Genomic DNA, 23,241 nt, shown 5'->3' on the forward strand with positions numbered 1-23,241 from the left:
TACCACTGCACTCTAGCCTGGATGACAGAACAAGACCCTCCCTGTCTCTTAAAACAAACAAACAAAAAAGTGAAACTGTTAAATTTAACTTCATTAAAACTACAAATTTTTGTTCATCAGAAAACCACTTTAAAGAAAATGAAAAGAGGAACAATAATCTAGAGGAAGATAATTGCAATATAAATAACCAAATAATGGTTGATATCAAATCGAGAATGTATAAAGAACCAGAACCAATGAGAAAAAGACAAATACCCTAATAGCAATATGAGCGAAAGACATGAACAAATCATTTTACAAACCTGTGATTAGAAAACATAGGAAGAAAGGCTCAACCTTACTACTGCTGAAACAAAGAAAGAAACTCAACATGTTCTCTTGTACATTATTGGTGAGAGTGTAAATTAGTAATTTGGCATTCTCCTGTTAAATTGTACATTCACATACCATTTGCAGATACAGACTTGACTCGAGAAATTTTAGTACTTGTGTGCCTGAAGACACATTAAAAAATATTTTAAAAACTGTTAATAACAAAAATGTGTAAATTGCCAACAGGAAAATAGATAAGTAAATTATAGCAAACATACACATAATGGAATATCATACAAAAATGGTAATTTCACATGGCTATTTATTTATTTATTTTTTTAATCCTTGAATAACCCTAGAGATAAAGGTGGAGGGCTGCTAGAAATGCAAAGAGAAATTAAGTGCCACCCCCTCACAGCGTCCTGCACCTCCGCTCCCAGTCCAGCCCTTGGCCTTGCCCTCACACCCCTCCTTCCGAGGTCAGGGTGCACACAGGGCAAGGGATGCTTCTCTGTCTGTCCCAAGATGCCTTAAGAGGTAGCATCAACCATCCCCCTGAGTGCTGAAGGTAGGACATGTGGCCTTGCTGTAACTCAGCTGGAGTCATTTCAGGGTTTTAGCAGGTTCCCCATAAATGAAAGCCAACAGAACACCTTGGGTACACCAGCTTGGGTACAACCCCCAATTGAGTCCCCATCCATGTCCCCCCATGCTGGTACTGAGGCAGGCACATTCAACAGTTTTATGTTTATTTTCAGAAAGTGATGAAGACAAAAGAAATATATCCAGACACCACTCTCTGTACAATAAATAGCCTCCCCCATTCAAAAAAAGAAAAAGAAAAAGAAAAAACACACACCCACACACAACCACCACAAACAATATCTTGCTTCTTGAGATATGCGCCATTTCCCCCTTTCCAGTCCCTTTCTCTGATCCCCGCTGTGTTTGAGCAGGGGAAGCCCAGGCCAGCCGCCCAAAGTCAGGTGAGTCCTTTCCCTGACCCTGGCTCGCTGATGGTGATAAAATAAGTGTATTTGTTCTTTTTGGATCAGGGATTAACATACACGCCAACAAAAAGGTTGATAGTTACTGTACAAAGGAAGAAAGTGGAGTCTCCTGCTCCCATGTCCCACACCTGACCCCTCCCACCCCTCTAGATGCAAAAAACTCCTTCATGTCCAAGACGTTCTCGTCGTCTTTTCTCCACCTGGAAACCAAGAGCAAGACACAGCACCAGGTAAACAACTGTAGTTAGGGCAGAGGACGGGGCAAGGGGACACCCCTCTCAGGTTTCATCGTGGACCAGGAAGCATCTGGTGAACCCCAAAATCCTTCTTGAGCCCCACTTCCCCAACCAACTACTAAACAGAGAAGGGCCAGAGGGAGCGGGGGCCTTCTCAGTCCTTCATCTGTTTCCCAAATTAGTCGGCGTCCTCCAGCCTAATAACACTGTTTCTGTTCCTTTCATCGTGTCATCTTCTCAGTTGGGAAAATAGTTATAAAACTGGCCTTCAGCTTCCTTATCAAAGGGAGAAGGGGCCCCAGCAGGGGAAGAGCTGTCACCACTGGAAGGATAGGGGGACACGCGCCTCCTCTTAGAGTCTCCTTCGCCCAGTCCTGAATCACTGGATTCCGGCCGGATGGGGGCGATCTCAGTCCACACCAAGGGGGGACCCTGGTCCTCTGGTCCCCGTCCCTCTGAGCCTCCAGGGCTGGGTTCCATGGGCAGAGTCCGCATGGGGCGGAACCAGCTGGCCGGGCCCATCTTGGGAGGGTACTGGGGGGCCACAGGCCAGCCAGCTCCGGGTGCCAGGACCTCCTGGCCTCGGTAGTAGGACATGGTGGGCCCAGGGGCAGAGGGCAGGAATGCAGGCTTCATGCTGACTGCTCGAAACTCAGCCTCATAGCTGTGGTCCCGGGGGGCCCCCAGCCAGTAAGGCTGGGGAACCACATCCTTCGCCTGGCCAGGAAGGTCAGGGTAGAAGCGGCTGGGAACAGGATACTGGTTGGGTAGGAGAGGAGAGTAGTGATCTCCCCCAAGGAATTGACAGTTGGGTCCAGGTGGGGAGGGGATGCTGTTGTCAACAGATGCGTACATGCTAGAAGAAAATAGAAGGCAAGAAAACGGGTCACAAGCAGAACCAGTCACCTGTGAGCTTACCTGTTTCACACATTCCTTCCCTGCCCCTCCTTCCCTGGCCTGCCCACCTCTAGCACCTGCCCCCACTCTCCTGTTCTCAGGGGCAGGGAGAGGATGTGTCTCAGGAGGGACCAAAGCTGAGTTGAACCCAGTAGCACTTACGACTCAAAGTTCTCCCGGAATCCTTTGGCAAAGGGGTTATTATCAATTTTCAGCTGAGTAATCTAGAGAGAAGGGAAATGGAGTCACCTGAGTCCTGAGTCTGGGGTTCGGGAACTTTCCAAATCCCTCCCAAGGAAGACAGTGGGCCCCACTCTGCCCTCCTTCCCACCGGGGCTCAGGCAGCCCTCACCTCGGCATTCTGGTAGGCAGTCACAGCAATGAACTGGGTTTCTTGGAAAGTAAAGATATGCGTGTTGGAAGCATTGCAGGCTGCCTCTGGTTCTCCGTCATTCACCTCAACGATATGCAGCCGGGGCTGGTACTTATGGAGGGACTGGAGCACAATCATCTGTAGACAGAGTGAGACGGTTGTAGGGGTGGGAAGGAGGGACTTCGAGGATCCCATCACCCCCACCAACAGCTGGCCCCACATGAGGCTAGCAAACACCCTGAGGTCATCCTGTCCATTCCCCTGCCCTACCACCATGTAACTTCCCCCAAGCTTTCTGTCCATTCCCCTGCCCTACCACCATGTAACTTCCCCCAAGCTTTCCAACTCCAGTGTCCGGACTCTTTGGGGCACCAATTCTAGTCTCTTGCCCCCTCTTCTACCTCCAGATGTCAATTGAGACCAAGGTGTCAGCACAAACAGGGCTTTTAGGGCAAGGGCACTTTTTTTTTCTTTTTTCTTTTTCTTTTTCTTTTTTTTTTTTTTTTTTGACATGGAGCCTCTTTGTCACCTAGGCTGGAGTGCAGTGGCATGATCTCAGCTCAATGCAATCTCTGCCTCCCAGGTTCAAGCAATTCTCCTGCCTCAGCTTCCTGAGTAGCTGGGATTATAGGCACCCACCACCACACTTGGCTAAATTTTGTATTTTTAGTAGAGACGGGGTTTTATCATCTTGGCCAGGCTGGTCTTGAACTCCTGACCTCGTGATCCACCCACCTCAGCCTCCCAAAGTGCTGGGATTATGGGCATGAGCCACCGCACCCAGCCAGCAAGGGCACTTTTAACAGGATTGTTCAACCTAGAGAAACTCGGCATCTATTCCCTGGGACCACAGGGCCAAACTCTGTGCCTTTCATGGTGCCGGAGCAAAATGGCAACCCATGATTTGGTGAAGAAACCCTGAGGCTGGGTTGGCCTGTGTGGTCCGAATATGACCCCTGTCCAAGATTCAGCTTCATCCCATCTCATCTTCCTCCCAAGGTGGGTGAGAAACAGCCAGAGTTTAGGAAGGAAGAAAAATGACCCTTCCTTTAGGACAGAAGAAAACGAACCTTCCTTCCATTAGGAAGGAAGAAAAAATGAACCAAACTGGCCCCACAGGACCCTTGTGGCCTTGGAGGTCTCAGATCCAGGTGGGGAGCAGCACGAGGCTACCTTTTGAAGAGCAAGTCCTACCTGGGTCACATTGTTGGACGCCCCCTTGTTGTTTGTGAGCTTTAGTTTCCCAAATGAAACTTCCTGGCGCATCCAGTGTGCTCCCGTGTTGGGGGAATCTGGGTGGACGTACAGGCGGTTTCCTGTGGACAGTTCACCTCTTTGACATGCAGCCCCCAGAACAGAACCCTGGTGATGTGGGGCTTTGCCTGTCCCGAGAGGGACGTAAGGAAGGACGCAGCGGGAGGACCAGGCAGGGAAGGGTAGAGGACTCAACAGAGGACAGGCTAGAGCAAAGCAAGAAGCCAGAAAGAGGTGGGATGCAGTGGCTTGGGATGGAGTGGGAGGGGGATTAAAGGTCTAGGAATTAGGGGTAGGGGCTTGAGGGGCCCACCAGGGGGCGCCCAGTCCCAGTGAAACAGAGCCCTCCACTCCCAGGGGTCGCGCACCTGGCATGCTGCCCTCGGCCTTTCCACACTGCACCCACTTGCCGCTCTGGTACCGCCAGTGGTGCTGGTCCACCAAGACCACGTCCACAAACATCCTGTAGTGGCTAGTGGGCTCCAGCCCAGCCACCGTAAATGACAGGAATGGGAACATCCGCCTGGAGAGAAGAGAGAAACCCCCCAGCACCCATCAGCTCCAGCTCGACAGCCAGTCCCCCCTGCAACAGTGCCCAGGCATCAGTGGTGTGCTGTAGCCGGCTTCCTCCCACTTACAAGAACCAGCTGGAAGGTGTTTAGGGAGTTTGCCAGCCAGTGGTTAAACACAGCCATAATTAAAAATTAAATTATATAAACTTGCAATGCAAGACATTATATTAACAGTCAAAGTAGGCCAGGTGCAGTGGCTCATGCCTGTAATCCCAGCACTTTGGGAGGCCGAGGTGGGCGGATCACCTGAGGTCAAGAGTTCAAGACCAGCCTGGCCAACATGGCAAAAGCCTGTCTCTACTAAAAAGTACCAAAAAAAAAAAAAAAAAAAATTAGCTGGGTGTGGCGGCAGGTGCCTGTAATCCTAGCTACTCAGGAGGCTGAGGCAGGAGAATGGCTTGAACCCAGGAGGCAGAGGTTACAGTGAGCTGAGATCGCGCCACTGCACTCCAGCTGGACGACAAGAGCAAGACTCCATCTCAAAAAAAAAAAAAAAATCAAAGTAATAAAAACTCAAAAATCATCCCTGCCCAGTTATTTTACGACGTTTTACTATTGTCTGCGCTGTCAAGGTTACTTCCATCTATCACAGCTGCATGGAGGAGGTACTAAATCACCGTGCACTGTGCGTCTCTTCCCAGCTCTGCGTTCAATGACTCACATGAGTCGCTTGAAATCATCCATAGCAGGAGTATTTACACCACAGGGATCAGCAAATACTACAAATTAGAGCTTTTTAAAATGTTCTTTGGACAGTCAGTTGCTCGACATCTACCTGCACACCCTTGTCTCTAACCTTAGCTGCTTCCTAGGAGGGGGCACCAGCCAGCTCTCCACAGGCAGTTCCTGGAAGGTCCTCATGCCTCAGTTCCCCACCCACCCTCTCTGCTGTGGCTCTCACAGTGCTAACACACTCCCAGCCCCATGACACCCACTCACAGGCCGTCCCTCTCCCATGCTGCTGGGTCTGCCACCTGCGGTATGGCCTACCCTCAGCCTTCAGAGAAGTTGCACACATCCTAGTTGAATAGGGAGCTTCCCATCCACCTGAAAGAAGGCTCTATTGAACACAGGGCTCAAGCTCAAAGTCCTTGTTTCCAGGAAAAGTAGAGGAAGTTAGGGGGTGGGATGCTGTATGATTCTGCAATCGTGCCAGAGTAACAGATTCAGAAAAGAAGCACTCTTCTACCGTCACCATCTCCACCACTAACACCTTCACTACCCCCATCACCACCACCGCTACAACCAGCACCATCACCACCAGCAGCACTGTAACCACCCATCACCACTATCACAGCCACCATCACTATAACCGCCCCTCCACCATCACAACTACCATCATGATAACCACGGTCTCCACCAGCACCAGCACGCGCACCGCCACTACAGCCACCACCTTCACCATCACAGCCACCAGCACCAGCACGGGCACCACCACTACAGCCACCACCTTTACCGTCACAGCCACCAGCACCAGCACGGGCACCACCACTACAGCCACCACCTTCACCGTCACAGCCACCAGCAGCAGCACGGGCACCACCACTACAGCCACCACCTTCACCGTCACAGCCACCAGCAGCAGCACCATAACTACAGCCACCACTACAGCCACCACCTTCACCGTCACAGCCACCAGCAGCAGCACCATAACTACAGCCACCACCTTCACCATCACAGCTACCAGCACCAGCACAGGCACCACCTTCACCATCACAGCCACCAGCAGCAGCACGGGCACCACCACTACAGCCACCATCTCCACCATCACAGCCACCAGCAGCAGCACCGTAACTGTAACCACCTCCACCAGTACCAGTTCCATCACCAGCTCCAGTGACTTAGTCTTTCTCTTCGAACACAAGCAGGAAGAGCAGTTTTCAGAATGGCAGAAGCTAATCCTCATCAGAATTACTTTTCATTTCCACATACTTCCCCCTCCTCTCATGAGAAGCCCTGAAGGATGGGGAAAAAGGGGCCTATCAGTGAGTCAGGAAACCTGGAGGAGGGGGGGTTCCAGGGGCCTAGGAACTCTTTTTGAGGGATTTCTAATCCCCAGAGGTCCCCAGGACAACTTCCCTAGCAACCTTGGGAAGGTGTCCTAGAAGCGTGCTGTCACACGGCTGTCTTCCCCTGGCTTTCCTGAGTTGAGAAAAAAAGATTACTACCCTATGGCCCTGGAGAAGTTAATTCTCAAACCAAATCTCAGTTTCTTTTTGAAATGGAGTTTCACCGTGTCACCCAGCCTGCAGTGCAGTGGCGCGATCTCAGCTCACTCCAACCTCCACCTTCCAGGTTCAAGTGATTCTCCTGCCTCAGCCTCCCAAGAGCTGGGACTACAGGCATGTGACACCACGCCTGGCTAATTTTTGTGTTTTTGTAAAGATGGAGTTTCACATTGGCCAGGCTGGTCTCAAACTCCTGACCTCAAACGATCCACCCGCCTCAGCTTTCCAAAGTGCTGGGATTATAGACGTGGGCCACTGCTCCTGGCCCAAATCTCAGTTTCTTCACATGTAAATGAGGAGTCTAACTCCTGTCCATCTTTTCTCGGAAAGCTGTTAAAAAATTTGATGCAGTGAGCCAAGATCGTGCCACTGCACTCCAGCCTGGGTGACAGCAAGACTCTGTCTCAAAAAATAAAAGTTTGAAAGATGGCCCGGCACTGTGGCTCACACGTGTAATCCCAACACTTTGGGAGGCTGAGGAGGGCGGATGGCCTGAGCTCAGGAGTTCGAGACCAGCCTGGCCAACATACTGAAACCCCGTCTCTACTAAAAATACAAAAACATTAGCTGGGCGTGGTGGCGTGCACCTGCAGTCCCAGCTACTTTGGAGGCTGAGGCAAGGAGAATCGCTTGAACCTGGGAGGGGAAGGTTGCAGTGAGCCGAGATGGCACCACTGCACTCCAGCCTGGGCAACATTGTGAGACTCCGTCTCAAAAACAAAAACAAACAAACAAACAAAAAAAAAAAATGTTATTTCAAATTTTATATTTGAAGAAACTGACGCGCCGAGAGGTTTGGTGACAGTCCTTGGTGGAAGAGCAGAGGTGAGGTCTTCTGACTGCAGAGTGCATGCTGTGGTCTGTGGTCCCCATTTCTTCATATTAATTTTTTTCTTTTTTTTTAAAATTTTTTTTTAGACAGAGTCTTGCTCTGTCCCCCCGGCTGGAGTGCAGTGGCGTGATCTCGGCTCACTGCAACTTCTGCCTTGCAGGTTCAAGAGATTTTCCTTTATTACAGGCGCCAACACTGTGCTTGGCTAATTTTTTTTTTTTTTTTTTTTTTTTGAGACGGAGTCTCGCTCTGTCGCCCAGGCTGGAGTGCAGTGGCGCAATCTCGGCTCACTGCAAGCTCTACCTCCCGGGTTCACGCCATTCTCCTGCCTCAGCCTCCTGAGTAGCTGGGACTACAGGCACCCGCCACTGCGCCCAGCTAATTTTTTGTATTTTTAGTAGAGACAGGGTTTCACCGTGGTCTCGATCTCCTGACCTTGTGATCCACCCGCCTCGGCCTCCCAAAGTGCTGGGATTACAGGCGTGAGCCACCGCGCCCAGCTTTTTTTTTTTTTGTGACAGAGTCTTGCTCTGTTGCCCAGGCTGGAGTGCAGTAGCGCGATCTTGGCTCACTGCAAGCTCCGTCTCCAAGGTTCACGCCATTCTCCTGCCTCAGCCTCCCGAGTAGCTGGGACTACAGGCGCCTGCCACCACGCTAAGTTTTGTACTTTTTTTTTTTTTTTTTTTTTTTGAGATGGAGTCTTGCTCTGTCCCCCAGGCTGGAGCGCAGTGGCCGGATCTCAGCTCACTGCAAGCTCCACCTCCCGGGTTCAGGCCATTCTCCTGCCTCAGCCTCCCGAGTAGCTGGGACCACAGGCGCCCGCTGCCTCACCCGGCTAGTTTTTTGTATTTTTTAGTAGAGACGGGGTTTCACCGTTTTAGCCAGGATGGTCTCGATCTCCTGACCTCGTGATCCGCCCGTCTCGGCCTCCCAAAGTGCTAGGATTACAGGCTTGAGCCACCACGCCCGGCCAGTTTTGTACTTTTAGTAGAGACGGGGTTTCACCATGTTGACCAAGCTGGTCTCGAACTCTGGATCTCAGGTGATCCACCCGTCTCGACCTCCCAAAGTGCTGGGATTACAGGGGTGAGCCACTACGCCCAGCCCATACTGATTTTTTTTTTAAGAGATAGAGTCTTGCTATGCTGCCCAGACTCTACTCAAATGCCTGGGCACAGGTAATCATCCTGCCTTGGCCTCCTGAGTCACCCGAGTGGGGTTATAGGTGCTCAGCTCATCCTGTTTTTATCACTAGTAGAGGGAAATGGAGGAGACACAGGAAGAGGCTGGGGAAAAGGGAGAGGAGAAAGGAGATCTTGGTTTCTCCCTAAAAGTCTAGAATCACCACCAGCTGGAATCCTAAAATAGCCCCTGATTTACATGACACTTTGCTGGGAAGGAACCGAGAGTGGTGATGGGTCTGGTGCCAAGTTCAGCCTTCCTAAAAAACCACTTACCATCCCACCCTGATAAGACAAGGTCCAAGACCCCAAATTCCCCTGCTGGCCCTAAGAACTAAGTAGCCTTGGGATGGTTCACAGGGTCGTCATACCTCTCCCAGATTCAGAGCTCCTGGCACAGGTTCTGCTTCACTGTAACTAAGTGCAAATTTAAAAAGCAAGGAGATAGATAGTTCTTCTCAGTCATATTGGTGAATGTTTAAAAATTGATAATATTGGCTGGGATTGGTGGCTTATGCCTGTAATCCCAGCACTTTGGGAGGTCGAGGCGGGTGGATCACCTGAGGTCAGGAGACTGGCCTGGGCAACATGGTGAAACCTCATCTCTATTAAAAATACAAAAATTAGCCAGGCGTGGTGGTGCACGCCTGTAATCCCAGCTACTCGGGAGGCTGAGGCAGGAGAATCGCTTGAATCCGGGAAGCGGTGGTTGCAGTGAGCAGGGATCGTGCCACTGCACTTCAGCCTGAGCAACAGAATTAGACTCTGTGTCAAAAAAAAAAAAAAGTGATAATATCTACTGCTGATGAGGCTGTGGGAAAGTGGGTCCTCTCACAGACTATTGGTGGGGGTGTCAATTGGTAGCACCTTTTCTGAGGGTATTCTGGCAATGTGTTGTACCTACTAAAGTGCAAAATGTGCTCGGGCATCAAGGGACCTCCTCGTCTACCAACCTAGATCCACTTAATAGACTCAGATGGCCACTGGCAAACAGCCAGACAAAAAGCAAAGCTGCAGCCTAGGCAACATAGTGAGACCTCATCTCTACAAAAAATAGAAACAATTAGCTGGACATGGTGGTATGCGCCTATAGTCCCAGCTTCTCAGGAGGCTGGGTTGGGAGGATTGCTTGAGCCCAGGAGGTCGAGGCTGCAGTGAGCCATAATCGCACCACTGCACTCCAGCGTGGGTGACAGAGCAAGACCTTGTCTCATTAAAAAATAAATTAATTGGCCGGGCGCGGTGGCTCAAGCCTGTAATCCCAGCGCTTTGGGAGGCCAAGACGGGCCGATCATGAGGTCAGGAGATCGAGACCATCCTGGCTAACACAGTGAAACCCAGTCTCTACTAAAAAAATACAAAAAAACTAGCCGGGCGAGGCAGCGGGCGCCTGTGGTCCCAGCTACTCGGGAGGCTGAGGCAGGAGAATGGCGTGAACCCAGGAGGCGGAGCTTGCAGTGAGCTGAGATTGTGCCACTGCACTCCAGCCTGGGCGACAGATCGAGACTCCGTCTCAACAACAACAACAAAAAATAATAAAAAATTGGCCGGGCGCGGTGGCTCAAGCCTGTAATCCCAGCACTTTGGGAGGCCGAGACGGGCGGATCACGAGGTCAGGAGATCGAGACCATCCTGGCTAACACGGTGAAACCCCGTCTCTACTAAGAAATACAAAAAACTAGCCGGGCGAGGTGGCAGGCGCCTGTAGTCCCAGCTACTCGGGAGGCTGAGGCCGGAGAATGGCGTGAACCCGGGAGGCGGAGCTTGCAGTGAGCTGAGATCCGGCCACTGCACTCCAGCCTGGGCTACAGAGCGAGACTCCGTCTCAAAAAAAAAAAAATAAAATAAAATAATAATAATAATAATAATAATAATAAAAAATTAGGCCGGGCGCGGTGGCTCAAGCCTGTAATCCCAGCACTTTGGGAGGCCGAGACGGGTGGATCACGAGGTCAGGAGATCGAGACCATCCTGGCTAACACAGTGAAACCCCGTCTCTACTAAAAAATACAAAAAACTAGCCGGGCGTGGTGGCGGGCGCCTGTAGTCCCAGCTACTTGTGAGGCTGAGGCAGGAGAATGGCGTGAAACCGGGAGGCGGAGCTTGCAGTGAGCTGAGATCCGGCCACTGCACCCCAGCCTGGGCGACAGAGCAAGACTCCGTCTCAAAAAAAAAAAAAAAAAAAAAAAAAATTAATTAATTAATTAAAGTTGTTTTCACTTGCCCCAAGAGAAATGAAACCAGTTAAGCATGCTTAAGCCTAAAACAATTTCTTTTTAGCTGGGCACAATGGCTCACACCTGTAATCCCAGCACTTTGGGGGGCTGAGGCGGGAGGATTGCTTGAGATCACGGATTCGAAACCAGCCTGGGCAACATAGTAAGATTCTGTCTCCATAAAAAATAAATTAAAAAAAAAAATTTAAGATCTGAAAAGTTAGGCCGGGTGCGATGGCTCACACCTGTAATCCCAGCACTTTAAGAGGCTATGGCGGGGGATCACTTGAAGTCAGGAGTTTGGGACCAGCCTGGCCAACATGGCGAAACCCCGTCTCTACTAAAAATACAAAAATTAGCTGGTCATGGTGGCTCGTGCCTGTAATCCCAGCTACTTGGGAGCCTGAGGCAGGAGAATCGCTTGAACCTGGGAGGCACAGGTTGCAGTGAGCTGAGATCGTGCCACTGCACTCCAGCCTGGGGGACAGAGTGAGAATCCATCTCAAAAAAAAAAAAAAATACAAAAAGTTATCGACTAAAGTTATCTATGTAGGAGATCCAGGTCCACTTCCTGGCCCATGAAAAATATCACAAATAAAAAAAATTAAAGTTCTTGGAGTTGGGAATGTGGAGACAAGAAAAAAATTGTAATGACTGTGAGGGTAGCAAGGATAGTGTAGGACTGAAATTGTTGTTTTACCAACCTCTATCTTCACATGCACAGATCCAAATGCAAATTGAGCTTAATACAACACAGCTACCCAAAGTTATCTTAATTATTATAATCAACCCATCACACCCAGAAAAGTGGGGATTGCCAGCAATTAATACACACCCACACACCCACAGAGACACAGGCCTCTCTCTTCCTCTACTGAGAATGTCTACCATCAACTCTTATATACTCGCCAACACATTTGCTACAGACGCACACTGCCACACAGAAACCCTCGCACAAGCCTGTATGGGGCATTATCAGGCTGCCCCAAATCTCCAGACACAAACGTAGACACCAAAGTCTCCCATTGGGCCAATCCATTGCTTTGTTCTCAATTCCCCTCTCTCTGTCCCATCTGAGCTGCCTTGATCAATCTCCGGCCCCAGGAATCAACACCTGTGCCCCGCCCCATTTCTGCCCATTGGGAAGAGTGTGCCACTGGTGCTGATCAATACCGAGGGATAGATCCAGGGTGGGTGGGAGAGGAAGAATCCGGGACGGCGTGAGTCAGCTCAAGGCAAAAAGCCACGGGGCTGTAGGTGGGCCTGGGGTGGGAGAACTTTTCAAAAAGGAAGAAAGTCATGGGTGATGTGGTATGACTGGTGGGTCACTGGAACCCACGGAGGGATAGGCCAGCCCACAAAAGCAGGAGGACGGAAAGGAAGCTGTGCTATGAGCCCAAAAGCCTGTTTTGAGAGGAAATGGCCACTGACTTCCCAGATCTCAGGAGCCCAAGCTGAGAAGGTACAGAGGTAATCTGGGGCTGGTGGGACTGAATTGGGTTGGTGTGTCCTCTGTCCCCTCCATGGCAGCGTGGGGCCTCTGAAGCCTGATCCAAGAAAAAGCACCAAAAGAAACAGTGAGGAGCCACTGCCTCCTTCAAGAGGGACTCTACGTTGCCCAAAGTGGCCCCTCAGAATGGAGCAAAAAGTGTGAGGATTGTAAAATACACACACACATTTGTGAAGCAATCAGAGAAGCTTGGTGATATTTAGGAAATTCTTTTCAGGTTTGCTAATGGTATTGCATTCATTTAAAAAAGTCATTTTTAGAGGTGCAGAGATAAAATAATATCTAGAGTGTACTTAGTAATTACTGTATTACTAATATAGTTGCAGACAGAAAAAGCAAAGTGAGGATGCAGAGACAAGATTGGACCCATACTGACAGCTGTGGAAGCTGGGTGATGGAAGTCTGTTACATTTTTCTGTCCATGTTTGTATGTAGTGGAACTTTTCATTATAAAAAAAAGTAAGTGTGTGTATCTAAAAGGGGGACAAAAAAACTTGTCAAGTGAGAATTACTCAGCAGGAACACCAAGGAAAGGAGGCCATGGGAGTAGAGATGGCGATACACACTTCGAGAATCATCCCCTCAAGTGCCTCCCTGAAGTGCTCTACAGCCTCCCTGAAGCTGGCTCTACAGGCAGAGAGGCAGCCCCCTAACACTGGCCAACTCCCTAATGTGCTGGCTGATGCTCCATCCATCCCAACCCTCAAGACTGGCAGGGGGAGGCAGAGGCCTGGCAGAGGCTGTGGGGAGACCCCAGCAAGGGCCCAGGGTGGGAAGGCCTCCTGACCACACAACGGAGTGGAAGGTTAAGAGGCCCCACTTCTGGTCTGCTGTGTGATGGAGTGCAAGCCACTAGCTGTCCCTGCAACTCAGTGACCTCAACTGTAAAATGGGGAGACTGCTTGGCCTACCTAACGCACAGTGAAATAATGGAAGTGAAAGCACTCTGAATGCATTGGGGCCTTCGGAGAGCGTGGGTGGCTGTTTTTACTGGTGGCCGTAGGGGGCCAGAGAAAGAAACCCAGGCAAATACCATCTGGGCTCTAGTGCCAGCTCTGCCTGCAATGAGTGTGTTGTGTGACCTTGGAAGAGTCTCTTGCTGTCTCTGGGCCTGTTTCCCTGTCTGTGCAGTGAGAGGGACAGGATCTTCTGGGTCCCTTCCAATTCAGACACATTGGGACCAAAAGCTTGGGCTGTGTCTGGGTACACCCAAAGGGTGACTAGGGTTGGGGGGAGCAGAGAGGAATTATCAGAAGGCTTAGGAAATGAAGGCTGAGCTATCAAAGAACATGCCAGCTTTCCTGGGTTCATCCCAGGGAAAGTGGAACAGCTCAGTAACTTGAAGCCAGTTGTGGCTGGCAACAGGCTCCTCAGTCCCAGGCTACCCCACAAAAATCATCTGGAGGGAAGAAGGTTCCAGCAATGCCCAGATCGAATACCAACCCCTGGGGCCCAACATGGCCTTCTCCCTCTCCCCTCCACCCCAAGCCCCACATTTGGTATCCGCACCTCCTGGACCTCAGACCCAGTGTCCCAGGTCCACCAATGACAACAGCCCCTCCACACTGGTCCTCACCGGTCCCCTGCTCACATGGGCCCCACTGGGAAGGGTGGGTGCACACAGCCCATACCAGACACAGCCCACTCCGGGGGTTGCTTACTAAACAAATACCACACAAGTTGCAGGTTTCTGTTTCTTTCCTTGTGCAGGAGGCTCTATCCGGAAGCAGCACCCTCAGCCCCAAACTCTCCCCATCACGCACAGGGCTCAGGGACCCCGAGCCACGGAGCCATAGGACTCCCCTTCCCCACTTCCCCAGGCTGAACCAGTGAATATCTGGACAGGAGTGTGGGGAAGGTTTTCACTGGACCAGCCTCAAAGGGTGCAGTGTGGGGTTGGCCACCAGGCTGGACCCCTGGGTGAGCTTCATCTGCCCAGGCCCGTGGGCATTTGTGCCTGGAAGGGATCTGTGCCCCCTACAAGCTTTACCGCCACTCCCCCCCATCCCCATACACACACACACACACACACACACACACACACACACACACACACACCCCAGACATATGATCTCAAAGTAAGACCGGAAAGGAAACTTGGCGACTGCTTCTCCATGTCACCAAATCCCAGTCTCACCCCCTACACACACACACACACACACACACACACTCCCACCACCACCACACCACCACCACCACTACTAAAGCTGACCTGAGCACACGAGCAGCAAAGGAGCCGGGGAGGTGGACGCAGTGAGCCCGGGAGATAAGGGGTTCCCTTCCCCTCCAGTTGCCCACACAGGAGGCCCAGGCGTCCCGTCCGCGCAGAACACAGGCTTTCACTGCCGGCTGCGGCTCCTCTCCAGTAGAGAGTGGGGCAGGGGCGCACACCAATTCTGGGTGAAGTCACAGTCACCCTTTCCCTAAATCAAGGTGACTTCTCACTGCTCCGTACTCACCCGTCTCCCTTGTGAGTCCTCTGGCTGTTGGTGCAACAGCCTGGGCACAGACGCCCCTCGGGAGCTTTCCCTGTCCTTTCTACAACCCCACTCCCCTGTCTCCTTACGCTGAAGTCAAAGCCGTGAGGGACACGGAGTCAGAAGCACTGTCGAGCCAGAAAAACAGAGTAGACGTTCTTGTTCCGGGAGGGGGCACAGAGGCCCCGCGGGCCGGCGCGCCGCACTCACCGTCCCTGCTTGGTGATGATCATCTCTGTCTGGTGCTGATTAAACTTGGACCACAACAGGTGGTTGTTGAGCGCGACTCTCAGTTTCCCCGACACCTCCAGCCCCGCGGGTAGCGCGTAGTCCTCACGCGGCCCCGGGTAAAGCCCGGCGCGCGGGTCCGGGGCGGCGTAGCCCTCGCCCGGCTGGTAGCCCTCGGCGCCCGCGGGCGGCGGGAAGGACTCGCCCGCGCCGGGGAAGCCGGCCGCCTGGGGCCGCGGCGGGTAGGTGTAGGCGCCAAGGAAGCGGCTAGGCGGGGCGGGCACCAAGGCGCCCCCCGGGTAGGGCGACCCCAGGCTGCCGCCCCCGCGACGCTCGGCCGCGTCCTGAGCACCCGGCTCCGGGTAGAAGTAGCGGTGCTGCGGGTCGGCGCTAGGCTCCCGGCCCTCGTCGCTCGCCGGCATCGGCTCGGTGCCCGTCAGCATGTCTCCACAGCCCAGCTCCACGATGCCCATCCGGGGCGGGCTGGCACCTTCCCGCAGCCGTCGAGGACCCGCCCCTCCGCGCGCGGAAGCAGGCGAGAGGGTCGCGTGGGCTGGGATGGGCAGGGGGCAGGGGGCAGGGGGCAGGGGGCGGGGGCCCCGAGGGCCGGGTGGGGGACCCCACCGGAGCCCGGGCTCTGACGCCTGGCTTCTGCGCCCGCGTGCGGCAGGCGCGCGGCAGCTCTCAGGCTTCCTCTCCAGCGGGCCGCTGTCACTAGAGTCGCGGCGCTTTGCTGTGGCTTTATGAAGCTCTCCGGCTCCCCCCACTCAGCCACCTCGGCCCTGCTCCGCCTCGCCCCACCCCGCCCTCTCGTGGCTAATACTAGGCAAATTCTACGCTCTTAGCGAGGACTGCAGAGCCCCCCACGGTGGAGACAAGCGAGAGCCCGTGCGCGCTCACCCTGTAGTTCGAAGACCTTGCTTTCTGGGAGCGTCAGCTCGGCTGCCTGACACACCAGCCCGTGGCTCTCTTCTGGACCCTCGGGGAAATTCAGCCCAGCTTTGAAGGCTCAGTTCAAAAGCCCTCTCCTACAGGAAGCCTTCCGAGATGGCCCAAGTGGGATTCTCTGGGCCTTCTCTTAGCACTCAGAGGCTCGGGGCACCGGCACACTAGAAGCAACTTTGACCATGAACATTCAACTGATCTTTATTGATACCTACCGTGTGCCCAGACTCTATGCTAAGTGACCTTTCGGGTTGCCCTCTTTCTCCTCACCAGAGGTCCACACGTGCTGAGTTGGCTGCATCTTGTAGCTCTAGCCCTGGGGGCATACCTGGAACCTGATGGACACCAGGAAGAGTTCCTTAAAGCGCACTGCATCAGCAGCAGCCAGGGGTTTGCAGGGCCCTGAGCTGAGCCTGGCCGGGCCCACAAAAGCTCCCCCACCCCGCATGGCAGTCATGGGCACTGGAAGTAGCATTGGGCTGCCAGTGCTGAGAGTCCCAGGTCTGGCTCTGCCTAGCAGGTATATGTGACCCAGGCAAGTCATTTTCCTTGCCTGAAAGTCAACCTCACGTGCCTCATCCATAGATTGGGGGAAATAAACAGATCTACTTTTCAGGGGGGCTGCGAGCCTTACATGAGAGGGTGTACGTGTGCAGCACTTTCCAATCTATTATTATACCTGGATGGAAAAGCTGCTTTGAACAGATTCAGAGCCGGCTGACAGGAAGGAAACCCACCACATGCTCTAAAGGGCTGCCTCGGAGATAGGACGACGGAGACTTTTCTTTCTCCATCTTCCTTTTATGTTAACTAATGTATTAGACTCCTTTTATGATGAAAACTATCCGTTCCCCCCCCCCAATTGAAAATAGCATCTTTGGGAGTTTTCCTGTGTATAAAGATGAAACATACTTATATAGGAAATTTAAGTAGCACAGAAAAGTAAAAACAAGACTGTATAAATCACCCCAAATTCCACCCCCTAAAGGCAAACAGGATTAACATTTCAGTGAACACCCTCCGAGACGGCACTCCTTATACACTCTCTGTCTCTGTCCTTTGCACACATGCACAAATATATAATTTATATAAACACTACACATGCTGCTTTGTAATGTGTACTTTTATTCACTCCACAAGGTGTCATAGAATATTTTGCATATCGATATATAAAGATTTACATTTTTAAGAGTACTTTGAAAAATACCTTAATATTTTTGTCATGTTAAAGTTTAACTTCTCCTCTTCCTACCCTCACCCCAGCCCTCCCCAGTTCTCCCCTGGGAACTGGCCCCAGCTCTACACGTCTGTCCCAGCCTGACAGGGCTTCACCCTTAGGGGCCCATGGGGACTCTCTGCTCCCAAATAGAGCTGAACCAAGAGGCAGGTTGGCAGGCAAAGGCAAAGCTGGGGACTCCAGGAGGTGGGCATGACCCAGGGAGGGTTGGGAGAGAAAGAATCAGCACATCTTTTGAGGTTGGAGACCGGATACATGACAGTACCAGAAACACAGGACTGGCCTCCTCCCCAACACCTTACCCGCCATTTCTCCATACCTTAAGGAAGACGGAAGTTTCTACCTGATGTTCAAAGTGGGACAGCGTTGCTTGGAAGAGAGGGTGACCTTGTGATCCTTCAGTACTTTTAGGGAAACATGAGAGCTTTCAGTAAGACCCTCCTGAATGATTAATTCCCCAGGAGATGTGAAACTGTTGAATGCTGACACCTCTTTGCGGGACATTTTTGCTCAGTGCTTGGCTGTTGAAGATCAAATGGAGTCTTGCTCCTTCCTCTCTCTCCCCCTCCTCTTTTCCACACTAATCCTCAGGTCAAGTGATCTATCCCTTTGCCTCTGAACAGGATGACATGAGCTCCCACCCAGCTTTCTGGGGCAGGTGGAATTATGAATCTCAAAATCAGGTGGTCCTGGGGCCATGCCTCTGGAGGAAGAGGAAGGCTGGGGTGGTCTCTTTAGAACCTGACAGGTTGTTATAGGGTCTTACAGCCTGGTTCCTCAATCCCAGATTTCTCACCCCCTCTTTCCAATTTCTTCCACCCAAAAAAGAAAGTGCTTGTGAAAAGCGGGGGCTGAGTGGCCCTGGTGTCACTGCTGCCAGTCCCGCCCCTCTGCCAGCTTGGGTGAGAATAAGGGCCCTGGCAGTGACACCTTCTCCCCCAGCTGCCACCTCACTCTTCTCCAAGGCCCTGGGGCTGGAAAGATGAGAAAAGAAGAGCGAGGAGATGAGGCCCCCTGGGATCCCCTCACTTACCCATGACTGCCCCTCCAAGCCCGTCGCTATCCCATCAATACAGGGAGCATTTATGAGGCTGGCCCTGGTGAGACAGGAGTGAAGAAACACAAGGTAACTGTTCAGGAATGAGAGAGACATGACCTCCAACCAGCATCACATTTTATGAGACAGGGTGGATGGTAAATATTCAAAATGGAATAAGACACCAAACGCACACACTGCATTTGTGGCAGAGCTGAAGCTAGAACCCAGGTCTCTTGACTCTCAGGCCAGTGCTCTTCCCACAAGAGTGAGGGAGAATCATACTAACACTAGAAAAGGTTTAGAAAACATAAAGGTTTTAGAAAACAGAAAAGGTTTAGAAAACAGGCTGAGCGTGGTGGCTCACACCTGTAATCCCAGCACTTTGGGAGGCTGAAGTCGATGAATCACTTGAAGTCAGGAGTTCGAGACCAGCCTGGCCAACATGGTGAAACCCCATTTCTACTAAAAACACAAAAATAAACTGGGCATGGTGGGTGCCTGTAATCCCAGCTACTCGGGAGGCTGAGGCAGGAAAATCGCTTGAAACCAGGAGGCAGAGGTTGCAGTGAGCTGAGATCGTGCCACGGTGCTCCAGCCTAGAGACAGAGCAAGACTCCATCTCAAAACAAAAACAAAAACAAAAATTAGCCAAGTGCGGTGGCTGGCCCCTGTAATCCCATCTACTCAGGAGGCTGAGGCAGGAGAATCACTTGACCCCAGGAGGAGGAGGTTGCAGTGAGCCGAGATTGTGCCACTGCACTCCATGCTGAGTGACAGAGGGAGACTCGGTCTCAAAAAACAAAAAGAAAAAAAGAAAAAGAAAGAAAGAAAGAAAAGGTTTAGAAAACAGAAAAGAAAATCATCCCTAATCCCACAGCCTAGACGCTGGTTCTCTCCATGCTGTTGTCCTCTGCAAACATTCAGGGCTTCCTTTCAAACTGTTTCCCATGAAGACTCAAAATGAGAGAAGCTCCCCGGAGGTCACACAGCACTTGCTTCACCTGCGGGCTGCAGACTGTGCCAGGAAGCTGTGACAATGTGGATTTCTGGGACTTGCTTCTAGATATTCTGAGGCCCAGGCCTGTGGCAGGTCTCTAGAATCTGTATGTTTAAGGACTCCAGGTGATGCGTCGGACTTCAGGGAGTCCATGCACCCCACTCCCAGGCTCCCTCCCGTTTTGCTGTCCCACCTCCAAGTCCCATCCTGTGAGTCAGTGTGCCCTGAGCTTGCTGGGTATGCACACTGAGGGTGGTGGTGGAGGTTTTATGCCTGAGAAGGGTGGCTGCAGGCATTGAGATTTCCTTATTAATGCTCTAGGACCAGATGATTCCTCACCCCAGAGTCTACCAGCCACCTGGGTTCTCTCCTGAAAATGTATGGAGTGCCGAGCTCCCTAGGCATCTGGAAGCCTCTTGGATGGGCTTAGTGGGGCAGCTGGGGAGGAACGGCTATTACTGGAAACTGTTTTTTTGTTTTGTTTTGTTTTTTGAGACAGGGTCTTGCTCTGTCTCCCAGGCTGGAGTGCAGTGGTGCGATCTGGGCTCACTGCAACCTCTGCCTCCTGGGTTCAAGCAGTTCTCCTGCCTTGGCCTCCCGTGGTAGGCGGGACTACAGGCACATGCCACCATGCCTGGCTAATTTTTTGTATTTTTAGTGGAGATGGGGTTTCACCATGTTGGCCAGGCTGGTCTCGATCTCCTGACCTCGTGATCCGCCCGCCTCAGCCTACCAAAGTGTTGGGATTACAAGTGTGAGCCACCGAGCCCAGCCTACTAGAAACTGTTAGTGGAGCATGGCATGGCACCAGGACCCAGGATTTCCGCCCTCCACCCTGCTGGGCAGAGCCTTAGAGGCTGTGAAAGGGTAGACAGTAAAAGAGAGGGGGCAGCAAGTTGGGGAGGCGGCATGAAAAGAAAGAGAGAGCAAAGTGAGAGGCTTAGGGTACATTTCTGAAAGAATAATTTAGAGCCAGAGAGGGACAGGGACCACAAAGTCAGAGACCCAGATCGTGACTCAGTGGGAAAGTCTCAGGCTGGGCCTGCGAGAGGGGCATGAAAGAAAGGAGACAGAGAAAGATGGGCCAATGGGAGGAAAATCTGCAGAGGCAGAGAGGCCTGGGGGTGCTGGAGCTGGGGCAAAGAGAAACGGAGTGGGGAGACTTAGTTGGGTGGCTGTGTTGGAACCTGAATCCCAACACTTACTGGCTGTGTGACCTATTAAAGTATCTTAACCTCTCTGGTTTCCTTGTCAGTAAATGGAGCTATCAGACCTCTGCCAGGACTAACTGGGTCTGTCGTGTGAAGATTGAGGGGTGCTGTCCTAAGGCTGAAACAAAACAGAGGCACAGATTGTGCTAACCCCTCTTTCCTCTACTCCCAGCCACCTACAACTGCCCTTTCCTCCCTCTGGCTTAGTGGCTCATCCACAAAGTGTCCTTCAGGTCCATTCTCAGCCTCCACTCAGGGCCTGGGGCCAAAAGAGAGCCCCTGTGTTCATAAGACTCCCATCTTAGAAAGGGACAGGCTTCCCCTCCTGATACCCATATACCATTCCCTGGGTACCTGAGGGCTGGATAAGCCAGGCCCTTGGAGATCTGGGATCACAAAGATAAATTAGTCCCTGCCCCCAAAGAGCTCCTAGCAAGGTGACCCCAGGGGCCAGAAATCTCAAGCCCCTCAGCCCTCTTGCCCCTGGGGTGTAGACTCACAACACACCACGTGCACACACGCCATCATCCACGCATGTGCACATGCACCCCACGCAGAGCTATGCTAGGGAAATCTCTGCGATCCAGTCCCCGCAGCCCCACCACCTGCTCTTGCCCCACATCCAGCATCCCAGAGCTCCTTCAGCATCTGACTCTGCCCACCCCGTGCGCCCTGAATCCCCTCCCCCTCTGGGCCCAGACTGCCAGTCCTTCAGAGGGCATGGCCGGAACCATCGGATTAACAGCCAGAGAGGGGGAAAGGGGAGGGACAAGCACCTGTAGAATCCCCCCTCCCTGTGACAGCTGCGGGAGTTCCGAGTCCCGAGCACCCAGCACCAGGCAGTCAGTGTGAACACAGAACAGAGGGCTCTTCCCAAGGTCAAGGGCTCCAGGCTCTCATCTGCAGGCTGGGTCACCCTTCCCCACGCACATACCCTTAAGCTTGAGCAGCCCTTACCCCTGGGCTCCAGGCCAGGCCTGGGTGCCTTTCAGTCCTCCTTCTCCATGGCATCTTATTTTCAATCATCTATCCTTTCTCTATCTCTAGCTGCTCTCACCCCCGCCCAGCGTTTCACACAAGACCCACATCCCCCACCCACACCCACGCATGCAGGAGGCCGCCCCTGCTGCACTCCCAGGCTAGGGTTCCTGCGCCCTCCTGAAGGGATATTCAGACGTCGGGTACTTGGGTAACTCTGTTATCAAGGGGGCATGCCAGGGTATGGATGGGCAAGCCCAAGCTTCAGGAGGCCCCGGGGAGAGGCCGTGCCCCCACCCTTCCTGGGGAATCTCAGCAGACAGGCCCTTAATCTCAGGCAGGAAGAAGGGTCTGGTTACCAGGAGTTGGGGGGAGGGGAGGAAATATCCAGGGCTTTGGGTAAAAGGAGCTGGGACAGGAGGGAAGAAAAAGAAGAGCCAAGGAAAAGGGACCTGGAGGGAGGGCACAGGCTGAGGGGTTGGTTAACCTCCACGCTGCCAAGCTCCTCTCTGCTTCCCATCTTGCCATCTTGGCATGACTTCCTGGCACAGTCAGGCTCTGCCAGACCAGGCCTCGCTGTCCTTCAGAGGGCCAGCCACCCCCTGGGGCCTCCTCTCTCCCTAAGGTTCTCTCTGGCTTCCTGGGATCTGTGGGCAGCCCTGTGTGCCCGTGTCTCTCAGGGCTCCTGAGTGTCTGGGTTCCTCTGGTCTGATTTGGCCCCTTTCTGGGTCCCTGTGTTTTTGCCTGAGTCTTGTGTATCCTCCTTATGTCCACTCCTATCCCTGGGACCTGTGAGAGGTCTGCACGCTGGTCCTGCGTGTAGGTTATGTGCCTCTCTCTGTGTCTCTGTATCTGTTACCTGTGGGCCTTGGAACTTTCCTTGTCTCTGTAGCGTGTTTGTGTCTGTCTCTGCATCTTCATGTCACTGTCCATGTCTCCAGGGCTATCCAGCGCTCCATGTATCTCCTGCATGTCTGTCTGTCTATCTGTCTGTCTGTCTGTCTGGGACTAGGCCCCATCTGTGAGTTGGCTCTGGCCTTCCTGTGTCTGGCCTAGAGCTTTTTGCCTTGTGCACCTGGTTAATGTCGCAGGGTGCGAGTGAGACAGAACAGACTTATGGACTTGGCCAGGGATAAATGAGAGAGGAAGAGGGAAAAGGGCATGGGGGGTACTGGGGGGAAGAGTCCCATTCCTAAATGGTGCCCGAAGCAAGCTGCCCAGCCCTGAAATGCCAGGGTGAAGCTCTGTGTGGCCAGGGGGAAAGGGAGAGAGGGCATGGCAGGGAACACACCTGCCTCAGAGCTGGCAGCAGAGTTGCACAGAAACAGAAACAGACCTAGTTGGTACATGGAGGTAGGCCCTCTACATACCAGAAACAGGACCCAGAAACAGGTGGAAAGGCAAACATGGAACTCTAGGTTCTGATCCTGGCTCTGCCACTGGCCTAGATCACCTTCGGCTAGGCCCTTTCCCTCTGTGTGCTGCAGTTTTCTGCTCTGTAAAATGAG

At 52.5% G+C, this 23,241-nt stretch overlaps 1 protein-coding gene across 1 annotated transcript; it reads right to left on the reverse strand.

Annotated features, from left to right (window-relative positions):
- Positions 1-1,044: 1,044 nt before the first annotated feature.
- On the reverse strand, positions 1,045-21,788 carry TBX21 (T-box transcription factor 21). The gene is made up of 10 exons (XM_001082367.5): positions 21,713-21,788; positions 18,542-18,605; positions 17,828-17,912; positions 16,487-16,606; positions 15,309-16,298; positions 4,451-4,605; positions 4,023-4,144; positions 2,808-2,966; positions 2,618-2,679; positions 1,045-2,414 (listed from the first exon to the last, which is right to left on the reverse strand). Exons 5-10 carry the CDS (start codon positions 15,797-15,799, stop codon positions 1,796-1,798), a joined length of 1,608 nt encoding a protein of 535 aa, XP_001082367.1. The 5' UTR covers positions 15,800-16,298; positions 16,487-16,606; positions 17,828-17,912; positions 18,542-18,605; positions 21,713-21,788; the 3' UTR covers positions 1,045-1,795.
- Between the last annotated feature and the right edge of the window lie 1,453 nt (positions 21,789-23,241).

The sequence above is a fragment of the Macaca mulatta genome, chromosome 16, assembly GCF_049350105.2.
Source record: "Macaca mulatta isolate MMU2019108-1 chromosome 16, T2T-MMU8v2.0, whole genome shotgun sequence".
NCBI classification, from domain to species: domain Eukaryota; kingdom Metazoa; phylum Chordata; class Mammalia; order Primates; family Cercopithecidae; genus Macaca; species Macaca mulatta.